Here is a 17,896-nt window from a genome sequence, read left to right on the forward strand (position 1 = left end):
AATACTCATTTTATGCAAGTTAAACACAGTAATATGAGTCTTTTATAGTATAAAGAGCTGTGGATGCAGCTCACAAAGAGATTTTGAACAGATTTTTGGATCTGAGGCCTACTGTCTGGGTTGGAAGTCATTGACTCTGCTGCATCTGTGTGTTTTTGATGCCACACAAAGTACAGAAATATCCAGAGGAAGAGCTTGTGACGATGTCTGCTCTTCAATCTGTGATGGAGCAACAAGTAAGAACTTTAAAACTTGTGTTGACATCATCTCAGATGGTGTTCATAAGAGAGAGGACAGCGCAGAGATACGGGAATTCAAGACTAGTCTAGAATTTGCTCCAGTTTGGTGAGTTTGGAGAATCAGGACAAAGTGTTACTGTACTGAAACAACTGGAGGAGGATCTGTTGAGACCCTTGATGGGGGTTGAGAAAAAGACTGACTATTTGGAAAAATCAATCACAGAGGAGTGACGCCATTATTGACAGTTTCCCTGAGGAAAAAAAAAGAAAACTGGGAAATGTCAGAAATGAAAGTACAAGGAACACTAGGAGAGAAATTGGGCCTGAATGTGAAGGATACCGAAATAGAACGAGCCCATAGAGTAGGGAAGTTAGATGAAAGTAGGCCGAGACAGATCATTGTAAAACTCCTGCGCTACAAGGACGAGAAGATGATACAATCGCAGGCCAAGAGAGTTAAAAGAACAAGGATTTACATTAATGAAGACTTCTCTGACCTTATCAAGAAGAAAAGGGAAGGAGTCGATGCCTGAGCTGCGTGCTGCCTGGGAGAGGGGTGATTCTGCAGCACTGAGATATGACGAGCCAGAAAAAGTTCCTGATCTATGCATGTCTGACCTCATGACCGAGGCAGCTTCTTCTTCCCGAATGATGACATCGAGCCCTTTAAAGCTCCCGAACAAAGGCTCGGTAACGCACATGTGAACATCAGCAGCATGAGGAACAAGACACATGACTTGAATAATCTGGCTCTTGTTAATTCTATTCATATATTGGCGCTTTCTGAGACACATTTAGATTCATTTATTCAGGACTCTGAGTTGGCGGTGGTGTGTACAGCGACCCGAGGTTTCCTTAACTGCTTTCATAATATATTTATGGAAATTGTTAATAGACGTGCACCTATGAAAAAGTTCACAGCTAGAACTTAAAACAGCCCAAAGGATCGATTTACCTCTAAAAAAAAAATGTATGAAACAGGAGGATGAAGCTAAATTGGTGGCAGTAAAATCAGGTTTATTGGAAGACAGAATCAAAGTGACTAAATTGAACTAAAGGAAGTAATATTATTGGCAAAGAATTTGCAATATTAACCATGATGGTAAAAAACTTTTCTTGAATCAGATGTTTTTGGCTGGACGGGCCACAGACCAGCCCCAGAACCACGGTCATCAGTGGGTGACTGAGTGAGTGATGAAGTTTCATCATTGGTCAGCCAGTCAAGTGTTGGAGTTGCCGCTGCTCTTTCAAAATGAATCGGCACACTGACAGTGCTGTTGTTCACGCTACACCGATCAAACAAATGATCCGATCTGTGACTTGAATCTCTGATACGATCCGAACCGTATTCAGCTCACCAAACTAGCAAGCATCATCAATTTATTATACATAGACAGTTTAAAATGTGTTTGGTCCGGCGCGTTAGCTAACATTAGTTTTAGCAAGTTGGCTAGATAACGTTAATGATGTGGGTCTTAGCGACTGGCGGGGTGATCAGTGCTGTTGACTAACGTTACTGAGCTCAACGCATTAAGTGAAGTGAAGCTTTTTAGTCCCAAATCTAGAACATATTTGTTCAGTCTACTAATCGATGATTCAGTGCTGGACAGTCGAGTCTATTATGTTATTTCATCCATGATCAAAACCTCAGCAGGGATACATTTGGAGATGAAATAAAGGATGCTAGTAGATGACAGTACTTGTAGCTACTAGTCTGTAATGTTGTAAAACTGTGGCATGCAACGCATCACACCCACAATGATGAAATCAAAGTTAGACTGGCTTTGACTTGTAGGAGGTCTGAATATGATATTATCCCCCCAGCCAGAACTTTTGCTGGATTTAAATATTAAATATTGTCATGATCTCATAATTATTATCTAGTGGTTTATACTGAAGGTTCTTCCTAAATAAAGTCTTAGTTGTTGAAAGGAATCGGCCTGCATTAATTTGCTTTTCATGTGCTTATTATTGTAGTTAGAACATGTAGACAATTATTACCAATGAGACGGTGGTTACTGAGGTGGTTGTGGTTACACAAGGTGGTGATTACTGTATGCATTTTAATCTGGGCTCATTTTACATTGAAAACAGCAACTTTATGCACTAATTACTATTTTTTTTTTAAAAAGTGCCCGCAAAATTTTGTAAATGCCCCAATTTTTTTAGACAGATGGGCAAAAGTTGCCCCCCAAATATTTTTTTAAATTTCCTACACTGTACTACTTTACCAGCAAATATTACTGGGACCACTAAAGGAAATTGAAGATGAACATTTAATATCAAGGAATTCACATAATAGACACTACCACTGACTATCCCTGTGACAAACTGGCCACAATTTCACACACTGACCAAACATGGTCCAGACATATACAGCTGTTAGAAAAATGAACTGAGGAATTGCAGTGAGAAGAAAGTTCTCTAAAAGCCTAAAGGTTCAGACCAAAGATTCATGACGAGATGAAATTGTTTTCGAACGCTGCAGTGGTGTGAAATGGCCCGTCTCGGCTCGGCTGAAGCTGGCATCGCCTGCGACTCAGCTTGTCAAGTTGCCAGCGGCTGCTTTTAGAATGTAAGGCACGTCACCTGCTTCAACATCCAATCAGCTCGTAGCAAAGTCAGCAAACTGTCAGCTGATCGAAATGGCAGAGTTTGGACGGAGGACAAGAGAGTCTCGACCCTCAGTGGCAAGAATAAAATTATATCCAGCTACAAAAAAAAAAAAAAAAAAGCCTGAAAAGTCTGCAGTTAGAGCGGAAGTGCAGAGAGTCGTTGCTATGGAGATGATACACCATCTCGTTCAGTTGTATTGGTGATGCATTCCAAGAAGTTGCAAGTTCCAACTGGTCTCGTCGTGAATCTTCAGTCTGAACTGGGCTTCATGTACAATCAGAGATGCAAGATAATCTGGTTGCCATGGCACTAGCTAATGAAGATCCTTTAAATAAACTCAACTAAACAAATAAATCTAGACAGCAGGTCAGCTAAATAACATGATTCAAAGTCAATTTACTTCTAAAAACAGATACTATGTGCCGTCAGAGGGCCTGTGTTTGACCGCTCAACAACTGGAAAGCACCACTACAGGTGCAGGGAAGCAAAAACCAGACCTGGGTGTCTGTCAAAAAATGCATGTTCATCTCTTTCAGTCAATAACAGCTGTCTGAGTCTGGAAAACTTCCTGCTCTAACATACAGCAGCATGTTTCACTTTTACTACATGAGGAGGACTGCATGCATTTGAGATTGGAAGCGTCTGATATGATGAAACAATAGCAACGCAGCGCTGGAGCCGCTTTTGTGGTTTTTAGAGGAAGCGAACGGCCGCCCAACGGCTGACGCAAAAAAACCCGATGCCCGGCGTCTCTCGTACGTTTATTTGCGGGCATGTCTGGCGTCTTCTCAAAACCAGAACTAAGGCTCTGTACTTGGCAACAGCCTCGTGTCCCAGATTACACCGACGTCTGCCAGCCTACCTCGAACACCTGCAGAGAGCTGAGCAAACACTGCTCAAGGATGCGTATCAATTTACCACAAACTCATTTAAAGGTGCAAATTTGGAGCAGGCTGTACAGTTTGAAATATCTAAACGGTGCCTGTTTGTGACTGTAAGCCACTCATTCACCTTCAAAAAGTAAATACTACTGCCATGATGGGCTAAATCTAGCATTTTTAGAAAAGGGATCTTACAAAACCATCATTAATCATCAAATATCATGTGTAATATTAACACACAAAAGATCGATGTGATTGTTTAGAAGAGAAAAGTGTGCAGACAGACGCTGACAGAATAAATGGCTTTGCTGTTAAGTTCATTAGAGTGTGTGAAGTAAATAAATAGAAACAGCTAATGTGTTCACTCCAGTCTGCTCTGTGGGGAACTGCTGTATCAGGGTGAGAATATATATACGGCTGGAGATGCAGAAGTACACTTTTTTGTTATGTTTTTTCTGAAAGATGCTTCACACTTTAGAAATATTGCCTTATATCTTAAATGCATTTTAGCAGTAAGAGTCCTCTGTAGTCTTCAAGCTAAAACGCTTTCAGAGAGCCGAGGCCTGGATAGGAATGACAATGTCGGTGATCATGAGCAGAGGAAGGACGGGAGCTGAAAGAAATGTGTGCGGTGAAGTGACTTGAATGTAATTCAGCATTCAACAAGCCTTTTAGGACAGAGTTGTTTCCACTCTGTCAGTCAGCGGGGATGTTTTCAGACGTCTGCAGTCGGATGAACGGGGTGGGGGGGTGGGTGGGGGGGAAGAGGGCAGGACCTGGTTGAAAAATGGGAGTCATCCTGCGGTCACATCATCCAGCACCTGCAGTGCTCTCCCTACAGACACAGTCTACCATATATCACCAATAGACAGACCAGTCGACCACACCGGGCTTTACGTAAACTATAGACTACTTTCAAACATTTTCCACCTCCCTGCATCCCTGAACCCCCCCTCTCCAATAGCCTGTGTGACACATAAAGTGTGTCACCCAGGAGTCTCTCTGCTCACTTCATAAAACATTACATTCGACTAAAAATCAACTGTCTGTGACTTCTTTTGATGTGACAGTGAAGTCAAGAACCCGCAAGCAGCCGAAATGAATGTATTTAACACAAATCGCACCGATCTGATGGTGGCAGTCTTCAGAGAAGTGCGTCGTCTGTATGACCACAACCTGACAGCTTTGTAAGCTGGGCAGAGCAGCCTGGAACAGCAGCACAACTAGGATTTCATGCTAAGCCGGCGCACCGGAAGAGGCTGGGAATTTAAAATGGCTCTGAGAGCAGAGGGTGGGACCTTAGCACTTCAAGGACTAAAAGCCTGCACATTACCATAACAGCCATCTGCTACCAAACTGCCTGCCTGTCTCATTACCTCCTTTTCCAGTCAGATTTTTTTTGTTTTGTTTCCTCTTTTTTCCTTTCTCCTCATGATTTTGGGATCCAGGTGATGTTTTCATTGGTATTCAATACTTGACTTTCCTCATGTCTGCCGTCCACTTCACAGGTTTTTCCCCCATTCCTCACTTTCTCTCTCTCTCTCTCTCTCTCTCTCTCTCTGCAGTACAGTTGGTCCTGCTGCACCCTTCCTCCCCCTCCACCTGCTACACCCCTACAGTCGAAGCTGCTGCTGCTTCCAGGGGAGGAGCTCACGGTCAGGGCGTCACGGCTCACCTCGACCCCCTTCCGCCCCTGACACCCACCTCGTCGGGGTGCAGAGCCTTAATTAAAGCAGCAGGAGGGTGGCGAGACTTGCTGCATCACCACACCGTGCATAGCGTTACCATACAATCCTTCTAGAGGTCTCAGCAGCACATTAACGATGGCGCTTGATAAAGTCCGGGACATCTGGGACACTCTCTCTCTCTGCATCCCACTGCTAGCTACCTGCTGCAACAACACTTCTGTCCTTGGATGGAAATTTCAAGGTTGCGCTGCAGCAACAGTGCTGTATGTGTTTGGTTATGTCGACAGGGGACTGTCACCGTCTAGTCAGGTGCCATGGCGACCAAAGTGCAATAAATCCTTCTCTAGACGGGCTGCGTATAGCATCAGTCACAAAACTATCAGGCCACAGAGTCGAGATGCAGTTCATCAACAATGTTCAATCTGGTCTTTGCCTCAAACGTTTCTGTACTCATCTGATGTTTAAGCTACTGTTTCTCTACATGATCCTGGAGAAGAACAAAGAAATCAAATACACAAAATCATATTTAATTCATGTCTCCGTTCTTTTCTAAGTAGTCTAGCCAGTCGAGTTATGACACACTTTGAGAAAGTGTGTCCGAACGTTTGACTGATACTGTAGTTTTGAGGGAAAATAATAATCTTGAACTGAATCAATGACAACGCACAGGCTGCGTCCTTGTCCTAAAGGGATTATGAACAGTATCTATGACCTTCTGATTAAAACTCACAGGAGGTTCAGACACACTGAGCATCTGGTCTTACGTGCCTCTGCGGTAGAAAAGTGGCATTGAAGGTGACAGTTATACAGTCAGTCAACCAAAAAACTGACAAAAACTAAACACAACTATCCAGTACCAGACAATCATACAACATAGTGGAAATATACTACACACCATAGATACTATACATGTACTGGGAATCAGTGTGGAGGCTCACTCAGCTGACAACAACTGAGGTGTGCCTGTTCATACCTGTGCTGATGGAGATCTCAGCCCCATCGCTGCCTCTGGAGATGGTTATTAAGATTTTATAGGGTGGAAAAAAATGTGACGTAGAGTAGAGCAGTGCTGCTCTCAAACCGCAGTAACCTGAGAAAACTGGCTTCAAAGTTTTTTGACTGTCCAGCCAAATGTGTTCTAGGTAGAAAAGTGGTTATTTGCTTATTAAATATGTTCTTTAGGTAACTTTCATGGCTTAAAAACCACGCCTTTGTATTATTTTAATTGTAAAATATATGTAAACCTTGAATTAAATAGAGACTCTTCTGTAATATAATCAAGTTTCTGTCTTATAAATAAATGATTTCAATCAAATCTAGGTTAATAAACTTTAAAATTGTTGTAATAAAGCTGATTATGGATGTACTATCTGCTCCCTGTGAGAAGGGGGTTCAGTCTGTAAACTAATGTCGGTGTACTCTCTTGTCCTGTCCAGCTAGTTAGCGCTAGCACAGTGACATCCAAACTGTTATTACTATCTACTACGATCGGGTTTGTAAGTAATAAAGATTCCACTCTTTGGATTGTCCTTGAGTAAAGGATTTGCAGGCACTGAAGCTTCATTCATTAACAATTTGGACGGCTGTCGCAGAGCGCAGTGACTGCAGCGAAGCTCTGAGAAGCCAAAGCAGAGCACAGTAACGCTTACTGCAGTTTGCTTTGCTTTTTGGTTGGATTTTGCAGTTTTCACATTGTGTTTTCTCAAAGATAGAGCAAGACTGAACTTTAGACAATTTGTCACAAAATAAAACAGACATTTAAAAAGTTCAATTTCAGTCATAACTATTATTTTTTTTACCAAAACTAGTTACAATGGTTTGGTTTGGTAGTTCAGAGTGAGCTGCACACATGTTCCATTTGCATCACTGACGATGTTCTGTCATTGATTGAAACCAGTCGATGACAAAGATTTAGCCTACATGATATCCGGTTACATCGATAGTGCTTCATTTGTGCAAATGTGATCATAGGAGTAGTTTTGCAGTTGATTCGCTTTCAGACGACGGTACAAACATTTCAATGACTAACATCAGCGCCAAACACCAGCATCAAGTGTGTTTGTGTGGCAGCTAAAAACTTACAGGAACTACAGTCTTTCTAATGTTCATGAAGGGGAGTCACAGAGTTCACTATGTGCAAAATGTTTTTCCTCAAGCTAAAATAACTTAAACTGAAGTCGGAATGAGTGAGTAGATAAAATAGAGGGCTTTATGTTGTCTTAATGATATCTGCTGAGATATGATACATTTTCCAGTGAATCAATTAAGAAACTATTTATGGATAAAATATCCAGTCTGTTTTCTGTTCTGCAGATATAACATCCTTAACTGATGAACAGAATTATGAATAAAGCTGCACTGCACGCGATGGCCACCCAAAGGTTTTAAAGTGATATCTACCTCAGTTTATCTGTCAGTAGACAAATCTATATTATCTAAAGTACATGTCGTCATATCAGCATATCAACAATACACAGACGCACCAGTGACTCTAGACTGAACTCACATCTGTTTACATCCATTCACATCTTTCCACTGACTTCGTATCAGGAGTCTGCAATGTGGATATTTTCTATCATGATACATGTTATTTAATATGATGATATCATGTGATATATTGTTATAAAAATTCATATCTTACTAGGTATTTTATTAGGTAAACCTAGAAAAAACTAGGGCAGACCTGAATGCTTTGTTCAATGCCGTGATGTTCAAACGGCAAAATCAGTATTTGAATCAGTATTCAACTGAGAAACTACTTACAGTTTCTCTTTAATATCTAAATATATATTTTAACCCTTCTCTCATCTCATCTATCTGCGAAACCTTGCACACAATGCAATGTCATAGGACATCTGACTACAGCTGGTGTCCAAACTGTTGTCAAGCATCTGGAATAAATTCAAAATTTGTGAAGATGACCTTCAAAAAGCTGAGCGCCAGATATACCGACAGAAACTGGCACATCACGACTGCACCAGTTTGTCAAATCACCTGAAAAATGTAAGTAGTTTCTCGGTTATACGCTCGGTTGTATGGCTAATGTTAGCCTGACTTGTACCTATGAGCGATTTAGCTTTTACAGTCTGAGGCAGTCATTTATTTAGTTGCAGGTCAGAGCAGACACACAGCCTGTGTGAGCAGAAAAGCTTGAGCAATATGCAAAGAAGGAAGATCTTTTGTGGTGGTTGTGTGTTTTACTGATAGTCGTGTTTTCAGAAGGTCTGCAAGATGCAGATAAACTTACATATCAGCCACAGTTGGTCACACGTCTTTTGAACCAGCTTGTCAAAATAATACCAGTGGTCTATAGATGTGACGCTGACAAATCTTTATTAAACTCATATCATTTCTGCACGGTTCAGACTGCTGTGGAATAAATGCATCAGCAGGGTTAAACATGTGTTTGGTCATTAATCCTTCTGGTGTCACTTTCCTCGTCATCTTGAATCATCGATCATTCGCATCTAACGGCTGCTGCTGTGCTCCAAACTCCTCTTAAAAATCCTAGTTTTGCTGTGAAAACACTAGTTTTATTAACGTCAAGAGAAAGCGTGGCAGTTTGTCCTCCACTGATCGCTCCTGAGAGAAAACATTTTAACTGGAGGTGCACCCTGCAGAATAAATTACAAGTCAAGATTTTCTGGAAAGATCATCTTGAAGATACGCAACTTTGCATACTGCAGGGAGTCGTCGTGAATTATTGATAAGAATCTTCGCCGTGCTCTCAGGATGTACGCAACTAATTCAGAGCCTGCTGAGACATGGGACATGTGGTGCACGGAGATGAGCAGAAGAGAAATCTCATTGTTGCACAAACACACATTACATATACACGAGCACACTAGCACACACCAGATTGTTTGGGGACACAGACTAGTAATGACACAGCATTAACAGCCCGTGTGGTGTGCAAACATCGGTGTCATTGTTTAAACTGAGCCTTTTTTTGTGACAGAGGTTGAATGAGACTCTGGCCAGAACTTTACTCATTTAGCTCAAAGGACAAAACAAGGCTACAGTGGCCCAAAAATAGGCTTCTTCTGGTCCCATCCTCTGTCTCTAAACTGAGCTTGTACAGTACCAGCTTTTTCCAGACCAGTCCTCCTTTAAAACCTGTGACCCTTTTCCACACGGTCCGGGAGAAATCTGGATGTCGGATTCTTGTTGTCTAAGTGGAACAAGGCATGACAGTGTTCCCTTTTACCAGCCGTTACAATGAAATCTTACAGCTTTAAGTGATGTCTTGCATATTCAACGATGAATTAAACCAAAGTTGCCAAACTTGCACTGGCAAAAACAGCAGTGCTACATCTGGAATTCAAGAAGCAGGTTAACTACGTTACTGTATCAACATTATTTTGCTGAGTAAAACCCTACATGTGTATTTTTACATCATGTCTGTGGTCTAGATTTGATCTCAGGAAACCGTCTTCCTGCAGGAGGCTTCAACTGCGGCTGTGTGCGCAGGCTGACTGACCACCTTTAACACCCTTCACCCCCAAAACACCTGCAACCAGCTTCATTGTCTCCACTCACTGTCACTGATAAATGTGTCCATCTGGTGTGATGTGATTCAACAAAAACACCAGAGGGTATATTGACACCTGACTATGTATTTTTTTGGGCTGACATTTCTGAATTTGATACCTTTCAGGTTCAGTATATTAAGGTTGTTTTAAAAGAAGCCTGAAAGTCATCATGAATAAACTGCAGAGACACCAACAGAAATCAGAAAATATTAAATCAGTCAGTCGGTTGATCAACAGAAAATTGGCAGCTATTCTGGTAATCCTTCACCTTGTAAGCAAACATGCCTCAGTTTCTCAAATGTGAAGACTTTCTGTTTTTTTTCCTCTATTAAAGTAAATTTAATATCTTTGGAGTTTTGGACAAGCTATTTAAAAATGTCACCTTGTGCATATTTCACTATTTTTCTGACATTTTAAAAGAGCAAACTAGAGAAAAATAAACTAGCAGAAACTGGGGCAGAGTGAAGAAATATATATGTAGATGAGGGCCGCAGCTTATACAAATCCGACCAACAATACAAAACACGGAGATACTCAATTTAAAGTGACATAAAACAAGAGGAAGCAGCAAAGCCAAACATCTGAGAGGCTGCAAACAGCAAATGTTTACTTTTTTTTTCCTTGATAATTGACAAAACTGACTGACTAATCATTTTAGCTCCTAATCACAGGTTAAAGCTTCCTCCTCCTTGTCTGTCACTCAATATGACAGGTTAGACTGGTTTGAAAGAGGAAGTAGGTGTAACTGATGTATATAATAACAATAATAATAATAATAATAATGGCTGCTCTGTCATATGAAGTGTTGGTCTCAGGCCAAGTCACACCCAGCTGAGGATCCACACTGAGTCAGATCAATAGGTGTAAGGTTCCTGCCACAGCCTGTAGTTACACCTCCAGATAGAGAGCTGCTGCCTGGCCAGTCACTCGTGTATATCTGATGCATTAGCTGGACGCAGTCAGCTGGAACAAACCCTGTCCAACCTGCCAGCACCAGCTGAGAGACATGAGGCTGTGATGAGCTAAACTGCTAACTAGCATGGGTGCTAAGCAGTCAGTTAGCCAGCTAGGTTGTGGCTTTTAGGCGGCAGGTGGATTAACGTTAGGTGAACAAGTCGCATAATCTCCTCCACGAACAAAACACACTATAGCAATTTAAAAAGAGGCTCTGATAACCACGCAGTGTCGGTGTAAACAGGTGACACAGTAGCTGCTGTGTGGTACCTTTGTCTCCCTGATGTCCTGCTTCCCTCCTTCAGGGTACCACTGGACGCGGACAAACCCCCTCCCCAGAGGCCGAGTCAGGGTGTCCACAGGGCTCTCTGTGTCCGAGCCACCCGGGGCTCGTCCTCCGCCTCCTCCTCCACCTCCTCCTCCTCCTCCTCCACCGCCGCCTCCGCCTCCTCTCCCTCCGCCATCGTCGAGGTCCGAATCCGAGTTGAATTCCTCCTCGCCGTGAATCATCCGTACGAGGCCGAACCGCACCGAGCCGCGATACCGCCCGGACACCAGGTCGTGGGAGAACAGCAGCCGCTGGGAGCCGTCCGCTGTGGGGGAGAGAGCCATGGATGGAGGCTCTGAGCCCGGGCTGGCTGCAGGAGAGAGGCCCGGGCTCCGGGGGGATGATGCTGCTGCTACGGGCTCCGCCATCGCTGCTGTTGCCAGGGAGTGATGCTGGAGCGCGAGGAAGGATGACGGTGTACTGAAAAAAAAAAAAACGGCAACCTGGAAGCAGCGAAGTGCACGTGTTTACGTAGCTACGGAGAGCTGCGTAACAATGTGACAACGTCATCACGCAGGACTCTCTCTCTCCCTCTTCTCTCTCTCTCTCTCTCACCACTGAGCGGCAGTGTGAGCCACAAATGTGTTTATTCGTTTACAGCCAAAGGAAAATTAATTTAATGTGAAACAACACAGCTTCTCCCATAAACATTTGTTATCCCCAACAAATTTGTGGATATTGATAACAAATGTGAATTTTGTAAAAAAAAAATAAATAAATAAATAAAATAAATTTTAAAAAATTTAAAAATTTAAAAAAAAATGAAGAAGAAACAGCTAAACATCTATTTTATGAATGTCAGTATTCATCAGGATTCTGGAAAAAAAAAAAGATTACTTTGACACTCAAACCAACCATTCAATTAAGCTGGAAGCCAAGAATGTAATAATATATTATGAAAACAAAAACAGAACTGACTGTCAGTTTATGAATTATACTGGGAACATTTCACATCCATGAATCCAAGTTCTCAAAGTCTCACCTGTTGTTTTATATCCTCTGGATTCAAACCTCATAGCAGTACTCTGATCTCAGTTTAACAACAGGATAGACTAATGTATAAAATAATTCTCCATTATGTTCCTATAAATTATGGACAGGTAAACAGGATGTAGGTTCAATAAAACAGTATTCTGTTGTAATTGAGGAAAGACATTATAACCACGTCTTTGTGTTTTATTACTCACACTCTTACATTCACAAAGCAAAAGTTTTCCCCATAATATAAATAGCTTTTTGATATAATTTAACCTAAATTGTTATATGAAACCTTATTGTTATATTTGTTTATATATATTATTATATGTCATCATATGTCATTATATTTGTAGGCCTATTATTTATTTATACATTTGAATTATGTTTATTTTCACAGTAACACACATTGTATAAGATGTCTGTGTGATTTTGTTCAAGAAAAAGAAAAAACAGCAAATAAGCAGCAGTATGTGTGTGTGTGTGTGTGTGTGTGTGTGTGTGTGTGTGTGTGTGTGTCTTTCTCTGCCTAACTAACTTTATTGAATTATTAAACACACAATTATAGCAACATTCATACACATAAATAAAAATAGATAAAAGCAAAGTAAATAAATAATAAAAAAAACAGAGATGAGAGTTTTCAGCTTAACAATGTGCAGCTATGATCACGCTCATTAAATTGTTCTTTCATCTTCCAATTCAAAAAAATAAACAGCTGGGGCGACAAGACTGAAAACATGTTTCTTATTTGGACGATTCATTCTTGAAAAAATAAATGGTTTGCTTCCAATGAGATGAGGAGATTAATAATAAACTATAATAACGTATCTCATTATCCATGTGGTGATATAAATAGAAAAAAAATAAAGATTCTAGTTTTGTTTGGAGAATATTCTCCAACTTGATGACATTTCCACAACAAACTGTCTCTGCTGAATACACATGAAGGTCACAGACTGGTATATCTGAAAGCTTTATTAATGAATGTATTGATTTCTCTATATTGACTGAACTAATCTGCTGAACAAACAACAGCAGGAAAGATGAAACTGGGCATCTTTGTTTAATTACACAACTGATGCTGAATCTCAAGACAAGAAACAAGACAAACCTCTTTTTTAAATAGAAAATATGTTTTATTCTGAGCTTGTGGTTTTTGTCTGTATGAAGAGACATGAGCAGGAAAGTTTCAGTTGATTAAACTTATTGGGAATTCTGACATAAAGCTTGATTTTGAGAATATCATATATAAACATATAGAAAAGTGAAGTGGGAAAAGCTTTGTGCTCAGCTCAGTGTTTATCTGGAGATGGAGCTTATTTCCAGCCTTGTGACTCTTAAATACATTTCAAATACATTTCATAAGAAAACTAAATACAAATTATACATATGATAAATACAGTGAAGCATTTAATTCTGCTTCTGATGTTTCTTTTTTTTTTTTCTTTTTTAAAAGTTTGTGATCTAGTCCGATTTTTTTTCAAGAGAGAGAGGTCAACAACTGTCTATAAAACAAATTGGCGACTTGAAATTCTTCACATGGCTTATTTAACACTGAAGAGGTGACAAACAAACTCCTACACACCCTGTAATCCTCTTACAGATCTGGAAAAAAAAAAATCGTGAACTCGACTTAAATGGACAATGAGCAGCCAGTGGAAAGTCTCCCTCAGAGAAATCACATGAACGGTGGTAAGTCGAGTCCTTAAGATGGCCCAGTTAATGTGATAACATTAATTGACACTGACATTAAATGATTAACCAATCAGAATGGTTCCTACTTTACTAAATCTACCTACATCCATCCACTATCACCTCGTCTGTGGCTCGGGTGAGTCACTTTACTGACTGTTAGAAGTGAATTTACTCTTGATAAAACTTTGTTATGTGTTGGTATGACGCTCAACACATGATCAGTAAAATCCAAATCTGGTGGCGGGTGTGATGGTGGCATGACGAGGATCATTCTCAACACAGGAATATCCCTCCTGACCCCGAGTAAATATGTTTATTGTTCCACTTACTCACGGGGAATGAAGGGTTTGGTCATCCAGCTCGCTTCAGGATTATAACCAACCACCCCCTGGTCGCCGAGGGTATAAATACTCAAGGTGCGCCACTCTCCGCTCAGTCTTGACGCACAGTCCTGTTACGCACGGATCCGAGAGAGAGGAGACGCTCGTGCTAAAGGAGAGACCAGCTGACTGTAAAGAGAGTAAAATCTCAACATCTTTACTTCACTTTAAAGCTCTTTTTTGGGGGGTACAATAAGACCATGTCGTTGGTGAGCGCAGTGCCTTTCATGAAGCCGCTCCACATGCGCTCTCCTGGGCCACAGGGGCGCCGCCACACGCTGCCGGCCAGCGAGTTCCGCTCTCTGAGCCCGGAGGATGCCATCAGCGTGTTTGAGATCGAGAGAGAAGGTAAGATGAGTCTGTCTGCTTTACATCCTTGAATTACATCACTTACTGTCACTGTCTTAGTTACGCACACAGGAACTTTTCCTCCATGAATTCATTCATTTATTCTGCCACAGTTCATGTTTTCTTTCATATTGTTAAGCATAGTAAGAAATGTAGATACATAAAATGTGCAAGCAATATTTTTCTTTATTTTTTCTAATGAGACCATGTCCATATTTATCATAGCCTATATATCCCAGTATAAAATTAGGTTGCTATAGTAACCACTCTTTCCCAAGTGAAATGGTAATTTGAGTTCAGGTGCTTCATAACATTTATCTTTTCATCATACTTCCATACATTTATCAGTACAAGAGGGAAGAATATGCTTCTTCATGTGTCATGTTTGTTTGGGATCACACTGACTCTCCTCCTCCTCCTCCTCCTCCTCCTCCTCACTCAGCCTTCATCTCAGTGTCCGGTGAGTGTCCTCTCCACCTGGATGAGGTGCGTCATTTCCTCACCCTGTGCCCTGAGCTGTCTCTTGGCTGGTTCGAGGAGGGACGTCTGGTGGCTTTCATCATCGGCTCACTGTGGGACCAGGAGAGGCTTAGCGCGGTAAGACAGAGCGCACGACACCTGGACAGTGACTTACCTCCAGCTGACTGGTAGGAAAATGCAAGACGAGGTTCAAAACAGATTAACGGAAGAGATTTTGAGAGATTTAAGAGCACATTCGTGGTAGAATGTGTCAGGAGATTCTGTCAGGAAGGAGAAATGTTAATGCAGTGACACAGTCCCACCTACATCTGGAAATATTTAGATTGGTGGGAATAAGCTTCAGCACTGTTGTCTCTTCTTCAAATGTCACCACGAGAGTGTTTCCGAAAAGCAACAACAAAGTTTGGTGCATTTTTGTGGTACAGATAAGCAGAACCCCCTGAAAAAGATATTTGCCTCTGGGATTTCTTAAAGTTGTGATACTTTAAAAGAAATCCTACTGCTGTGATCATTTTTCTGAGCATTCTTGAGCTGCAGCAAAACTAAATGATTCACAACATTCAAGATTCGAAGGTTTTATTTCTCACAGACTGTATATACAACACAGAATAATAATTAGAAAAAGTGTTTGCTGTGAGGCAAACTGTACAATGAAATGTTGCACATGCTTGAGTGCAAATGTGCAGATGTGAAGGACTCACAGTGGACAGTCTGCTAAACAATGTCGAGGATATACTGAGGTCAGAGGTCACGATATGTCAAGTTAATATTTAACCATTTTTGGATGTTGAAACCAGGATTTTGATGCATCATTAAGTTCTGTTTGTATGTCAGTTCTCTGACAAGTCCAAATCACAACGACACAACAATTTGCCTTATTTGCCTAAACGTGATTCTGGTTGTGAACACAATCAACTGACCACAAGAAGCGATGAATCCAACGTAAAGCGTCATGTGTAACTTTCGCTGAGCTGCGGCCATCGTGGCGTCCAGTGGTTTCTTGCTGCAGCTTTAAATGTTTCTGTTCGAGCCCAACAGGCCGTTCAACAATAATTCATTCACCTGCTCTTACAGTTCTCCTCTTCTTCTCTTTTTCCCAGGACGCCCTGACTCTCCATAAGCCCCACGGGACCACTGTCCACATCCACGTCCTGGCTGTCCACCGGACCTTCCGCCAGCAGGGCAAAGGCTCCATCCTGATGTGGCGCTACCTCCAGTACCTCCGCTGCCTGCCCTACGTCCGCCGCGCTGTGCTCATGTGTGAGGACTTCCTGGTTCCCTTCTACCAGAAGTCAGGGTTCAAGGTGCAGGGCCCCAGCGAGATCACGGTGGGGCCCCTCACCTTCATCGAAATGTTCTACCCGGTCCAGGGCCACGCCTTCATGCGTCGTAACAGCGGTTGTTGAGGACAGAGGGGTTTAACGTGGATTCTCCCCAGCTGTGGGTGATGGGACCACTTCCCCTCTGGAAACAGGATAAGGGGACGTCTGAGCAGCTTTGTTGTACACAAGCTACCGGCGCAGTGATTGTGTTTCTGATCATCACTGTGAGACTCAGCAGCAGTGACGTGTGTGTTCGGACTGTGAGTCTGAAGAGGGACGAAAACAAAGAGCTGCCATCCAGCTGCCGACAACAGCTGTGCTACGAAACAAAAAGAAATCATGATCTGTAGTTTAGTGTGAGTAGAACACAAATATACAATCATTAGAGCAAAGTCCTGAAAGAATGTAAGCACCGATTTCAGCTTTGTATTTTGTATAAAACTATTTTACTCTTCATTTGAATTTTTTGATAAATGCTGGACATTTATTATCATACTCGATAGAACGCAGCTGCCTTGTTTCTTTCTTTTCCCTCTTTTTTTTAAAAATATATTTGTTGTTTAACTTCTAATTTCTGGCTCTCTATAAAGACTATTTTTAGTCAGTAAAATCAGCATCTCTGTTATCATCGCATTCTAACATCTCACATGTGTAGTTTCCTGAAAACAGCAGTTTGCCTTTCACAGCAGCTTTAGAAGATTGCTGTTCATGTTAAACTTTGCACAGCGATGTTGCAACTACAGTAAAATGCCAAACTGTTAACCTTCAACAACCGTTGAATCAAATCATCTACAAAGGAGGGATATAAACAAATGATGCAGTGCGTCAGATAATGACTTGAACATGTTTTATGACTATAAAGATGTAAGCGGTCCTGTCTCTCCATCGTGCATGTTCACTACTCATCTTCAACATGCTCTTTGTGTGCACAGTTTGTGATGTATTTCTGTCTTTTAAAATGCTGAATATAATCTTTTGTAGAGTACAGAATGTATATATTTCAAGATCTCTCCTTGATAGCGTCCTCTGGCCTCCTCCCTTGTAGACAATCACCACCTCTGCCTCCCGAAGTCTTGAATCAAGACAAATGTTTTTTTTATATATATATAATGTTTTGTTCTTAAAATAATAAAAAAAGTTTTATTTTATAACTTGTTTACATCTTCTCATTTACAATCTATTAGCAATATAAAAGTTGTTGAGAAAACAATCTCACCACGAGGTCTTTTAGTAGCTGTTCTGGAGCTTTCAATCATATCAGATGGTCTTCATCAGCAGATGTAGTTTGCCCAGTTGCCATGGAAATACAGATGTTCAAATTTCAATTTATAGCACTTTAAAAAAAAGGAGCTGAGGTTTCAAGTTCATTCTCAATCTTTGAAAAGGCAGCTGACAAGAAAAAAATCTCACCACAAGGTCCATTTAGTGGCTGTTCTGGAACTTTCAATCATATCA

The 17,896-nt window shown here is 41.2% G+C and overlaps 2 protein-coding genes across 3 annotated transcripts in view; one reads left to right on the plus strand and one right to left on the minus strand.

Annotated features, from left to right (window-relative positions):
- ube2o (ubiquitin-conjugating enzyme E2O) overlaps positions 1–11,789 on the minus strand; it is a 38,984-nt gene extending 27,195 nt beyond the window's left edge. The window contains exon 1 of one of the 2 annotated variants that reach the window (XM_044345850.1): positions 11,181–11,789. In XM_044345850.1, the coding sequence (XP_044201785.1) occupies positions 11,181–11,606 (426 nt within the window). In that variant the 5' untranslated portion in view covers positions 11,607–11,789. The remainder of the gene's footprint in view (positions 1–11,180) is intronic. The other variant, XM_044345849.1, reaches the window with a different exon arrangement.
- A 2,047-nt stretch (positions 11,790–13,836) lies between these two features.
- On the plus strand, positions 13,837–17,589 carry aanat1 (arylalkylamine N-acetyltransferase 1). The gene is made up of 3 exons (XM_044345511.1): positions 13,837–14,639; positions 15,082–15,236; positions 16,220–17,589. Exons 1-3 carry the CDS (start codon positions 14,492–14,494, stop codon positions 16,523–16,525), a joined length of 609 nt encoding a protein of 202 aa, XP_044201446.1. The 5' UTR covers positions 13,837–14,491; the 3' UTR covers positions 16,526–17,589.
- The last annotated feature ends 307 nt before the right edge of the window (positions 17,590–17,896 follow it).

This window comes from Thunnus albacares, chromosome 3 (genome assembly GCF_914725855.1).
Source record: "Thunnus albacares chromosome 3, fThuAlb1.1, whole genome shotgun sequence".
NCBI classification, from domain to species: domain Eukaryota; kingdom Metazoa; phylum Chordata; class Actinopteri; order Scombriformes; family Scombridae; genus Thunnus; species Thunnus albacares.